The 4,442-nt window shown below is 37.2% G+C and overlaps 1 protein-coding gene across 1 annotated transcript in view; it reads left to right on the forward strand.

Moving 5' to 3' along the window:
• The first annotated feature begins 2,522 nt into the window (after positions 1-2,522).
• The window catches only part of LOC111240506 (ALA-interacting subunit 3-like), a 4,232-nt gene continuing 2,312 nt past the window's right edge, over positions 2,523-4,442 (forward strand). Inside the window, exons 1-2 of the mRNA XM_022776119.1 lie at positions 2,523-2,593; positions 3,613-3,910. Coding sequence (XP_022631840.1) covers positions 2,523-2,593; positions 3,613-3,910 — 369 coding nt within the window. The remainder of the gene's footprint in view (positions 2,594-3,612; positions 3,911-4,442) is intronic.

The following is a 4,442-nucleotide window of genomic DNA, read 5'->3' on the forward strand; positions in this document are numbered from 1 at the left end:
CAATCGAAAAAGAAACTAGCTCGGAGATTTTTGTACCTTCAACAACAACGACGACCGAGTCCTCAGATGAAGAAACCGAGCCACAACCTAGGATGAGGAGTCTATTGGAAATATACGACAGTCCAGGCCCATCTGAAAATCACCCAGCGCCTAGTTTCACTGCCCGGCAGTTTCCCCCAAGCCGTGCCACTGCCCGACGGTCAATTTCATCGCTGGGCGCTGGTCAGCTGCACTCTGGTCAACTTTTCAGCATTCTGTCAACTGGTTGACTTTTCTGGTTGACTAGTTGACTTTTTTTGTTGATTGGTTGACTTTTCTGTATTCTGTTTGACTATTCTGCACTCCAACCATTTGATAAATCAACCATTCTTTCAAATCATTCCAAAAACCTACAAAATCAAGGGAATTTAACGAAAAAATCATAAAACATGTCCTCAACTCTTTTATTCACAAAACTAAAGAAAAATCATGATTCCAAGCAAGTTTTTAAGTCAAAAGGGTGCATTTGATATCAAAATTAAGTATGAAAATAACGGTTTTTGAACCGTTATCATTCGTTGATATAGGAAGTCTAGGAATAGAGATTATTCGAAGAACTTCAAGAATTAGGGATTCAAACCTGAATCCGAACCAAAGAAGTTGAGAAGAAGAAGGTTGTTTTCTGTGGTAAGAATCGTGTGTCTCTTCTCCCTCTGAGAAGAGTATTTATTTGAAAACCAAAAGGCATAACAAATTCTACTACCTTCTAACAGAAATGCAACAGAAGTAATTAAAGTATTGACTGCCACGTGGAACCACATATCTTTTATTTAAATCCCTATATCAATTCCCCTGCCTTCAAAAAATCTTTGACCTCAAGGATTAAAATTCGTATATTTCTTCTTCAAATCAAAGAAGTATTCCCATGTGGCATCTTCTAACAATTGGTGCTTCCACTTCACTAAGACTTTGGTTACAGCTTTGTTGCCCCTCTTCACAGTTGTTTGATCCAGAATTTCCTCAGGTTCTGTGCCCCCCATAACACCGTCAAAGTCTGCACGAAGTGAGTTGGAACTAGGTGCGTGACCCACCTTTCTTCTAAGCTGCGAAATGTGAAAAACATCATGAATTTTTGACCCCTGCGGAAGCTTGAGCTTATAAGCCACCGCTCCAATCTGATCCACTATTTGAAATGGGCCAAAATATTTAGGTGCTAATTTGGCATTAGATTTGAATGCCACAAAAATTTGGCGGTATGGATGGAGCTTCACATACACAAAATCACCAATATCATAGGATCTGTCACTCCTCTTCTTATCAGCCAATTGCTTCATTCTATCTTGTGCCCTTTTCATGTGAAATTTGACTAGCTTTAAGGCCTCCTCTCTTTTCTGCAAACTTCTATCAATGATTTCCACCTTTGACTCCCCTGGTAAATAAGGAAGATAAAGTGGAGGAGGTTGTCCAAACATCACCTCATAAGGACTACACTTTATGGCAGTATGATGGGTGGTATTGTACCACCATTCCGCTAAAGGAAGCCATTTAGCCCACTCATGGGGAGTATCACAACACATACAGCGCAATAATGTCTCCAAACATTAAGCAAGGCTGCTCACTTCATGTCCTTAAAACATCCATATAGTGCTACTGAAGTTGCTCAATCCTTCTTGGACAATGTGTTCAAATTGCATGGTTTTCCAGATTCTATCACCAGTGACCGAGACCCCATCTTTGTTAGTCAATTCTGGAAAGATTTAATGTCACTTTAGGGAGTTCAATTGCACCTTTCATCAGCTTATCATCTCCAAACCGATGGCCAATCCGAAGTTGTGAATAGATGTTTGGAGACATTATTGCGCTGTATGTGTTGTGATACTCCCCATGAGTGGGCTAAATGGCTTCCTTTAGCCGCACATTGATAAATCCATTGTTGGATTGCATCACCGCAAAAGCGTGGAAAATCGATTCTAGCCAAACGGGTGCCACAAGAATAGGTGGAGTTCGAGTTGCAAGCACCTATAGAATTAGGACTGCGCCCTGAAGCGTCATTCACAGATTCAGAGGTCCGGTGTAAGGTCTCCAAGATGCGTCGATCAACCGATGCTTCAATTGCTTGCCGAATTGAAGCTGTAAGCTCAATTAAACGTTCATCGAGTTTCGAAATAATTTTGTTCTCTAATCGCTCCTTTTGTTCACGCATTGCTGCTTGAAGACGAGTTGCCTTTGCCATAAGTGCCGATGGAAGGTCCAAGCCGATACCACTGATATAGGAAGTCTAGGAATAGAGATTATTCGAAGAACTACAAGAATTGGGGATTCAAACCTGAATCCGAACCAGAGAAGTTGAGAAGAAGAAGGTTGTTTTCTGTGGTAAGAATCGTGTGTCTCTTCTCCCTTTGAGAAGAGTATTTATTTGAAAACCAAAAGGCATAACAAATTCTACTACCTTCTAATAGAAATGCAACAAAAGTAATTAAAGTATTGACTGCCACGTGGAACCACGTGTCTTTTATTTAAATCCCTATATCATTCGTCTGACCATGCAAACTACATCAGGTTCTCAATCAATAGATCAGTGCTATCAAAAAGGTTATGGTGGCACCATGGAGAAGTAAGAAAGGCAGCAGTGTGGAGAAGAAACCCTTATTCATGAAGGGCAGTGGGTGCATAGGAAGGAGAAGAAACCCTAAATGAAAGGTTGTTGTGTTATTTTTGTCTTTTGTTGGGTATAAAACCCATCTAATACATACTTAAAAATTGGGTTAGGCACAATAAAAACATTGAACTTAGTACCTAAACCTAATACCCACGCCTCTCCTTCTTCTTCAACCTCATTATTCTTTGTTTTTCAAATTATTTTTCTCAAATACCACCTGCATTTGTTATTTTTTTTCTTCTCCACTTTTGTAATTTCTAAAAAAATATACATATTTTCAATAATAATAATGCCCAATGACCAAAACAATTTCAAAGCATCCCACAGAATATACCTATTTTGCATTATAATCATATAGTATATTTCTTTTGACAACAATGTTTTTGCCATAGCTCGATATAGTTTCCATTATCACGTTATAAAGGATTTTTAGGGTCTTCGATATTTTTCGTTATTCGATATAGATAACACTATAATAGATTAACCAATAAAGATATCAATTGAAGATATAAGTATAGAAAATACGATTTGGAGAGTAATTCATCTCTCAGCTCATTCCTTCATTTATAGGAGTTCCTTACATCAAAGATACACAATGATGTAATTTTCAATCCTACCCGAAAGGGTCCGATGGGTAATACTATGCATAAGTTAACCTATTCTAACAAGTTAATCCATCTAAATAATTTACACAATTCTGACAAAGTTGCAACTATCATTACATATATTTAAGTTGTAATGTCACTGATTCTGTTACATAACTTCTACAACTATATGGAATTGTTAGATAAAAAAATTATTATTTCTATGGCATGTAATGTATAGAGGCATCCACATATCTGATGTTTTCCCCCTATACTCATCTTATATTTTGAGTACATTGCCATTTTAATGTCTTTTGATTGGTTATTTTCCTCAACTGTTTCAGGCTTAATATATTTACTTATAAGCATGAGAATTTTTTTTACTTTTAGATATGTTAAAAGCCGAAGTGATGAGGAATTGAGGGATCGTAATAAAGAGAATTCCACGAGTGCGTGTAAGCCTGAAGATACAGCCAATGGAAAGGCGATTGTACCTTGTGGTCTGATAGCTTGGAGTTTATTCAATGACACTTACAGTTTCTCTCGAGACAACAGGAGTTTGAAAGTGAACAAGGAAGGCATCTCTTGGAAGAGTGATAGAGAGCACAAATTTGGAAAAGATGTTTTCCCTAAAAACTTCCAAAATGGTTCTATTAAAGGTGGTGCAATCCTCGATGAATCCATACCAGTGAGTAGTATTTTTATAAACTTTTGTTTTAATTGGATTAAATTCTAGCAAGTATATTTACTTTTCTTCACAAGGTTCAGTTGTGAAATTAGATTTTAGCCTTCATTTACCCTTGCATGGGCTTGTGTTATGCATGTATCTTTCACTTTATTTGTTGTTATTGCTACTTAGAGCTGTCAAAGAGGCCCTATTATAGGCCCTGGCCCTAGCCCATGTGGGTTGGGATCAAAAAAGCCCACAGGGCCAAAAATGCCCCTTATTAAAAAAGCCCCCAGGGCTAAAAAGTCCCAAAGCCTGTGGGTCAGGGCTAGCCCATGGGCTTTCTGTTTTACAAAAAAAAATTAAATATCTAACAATAAATTGCATTTTTGCAGAGAAAAGGAACATTTATGTTAAGTGTTATAACTTGGAAAATACATGTAAGCATACATGTAAGCATCTTTCTTTTACTTCAATAAATATTTTTACATAATTATTAATTAGAAAATAATAAATAGGATTTCATATTTTTCATCCCTAAATTTAACGTTAA

This window comes from Vigna radiata, unplaced genomic scaffold (genome assembly GCF_000741045.1).
Source record: "Vigna radiata var. radiata cultivar VC1973A unplaced genomic scaffold, Vradiata_ver6 scaffold_247, whole genome shotgun sequence".
NCBI classification, from domain to species: Eukaryota; Viridiplantae; Streptophyta; class Magnoliopsida; order Fabales; family Fabaceae; genus Vigna; species Vigna radiata.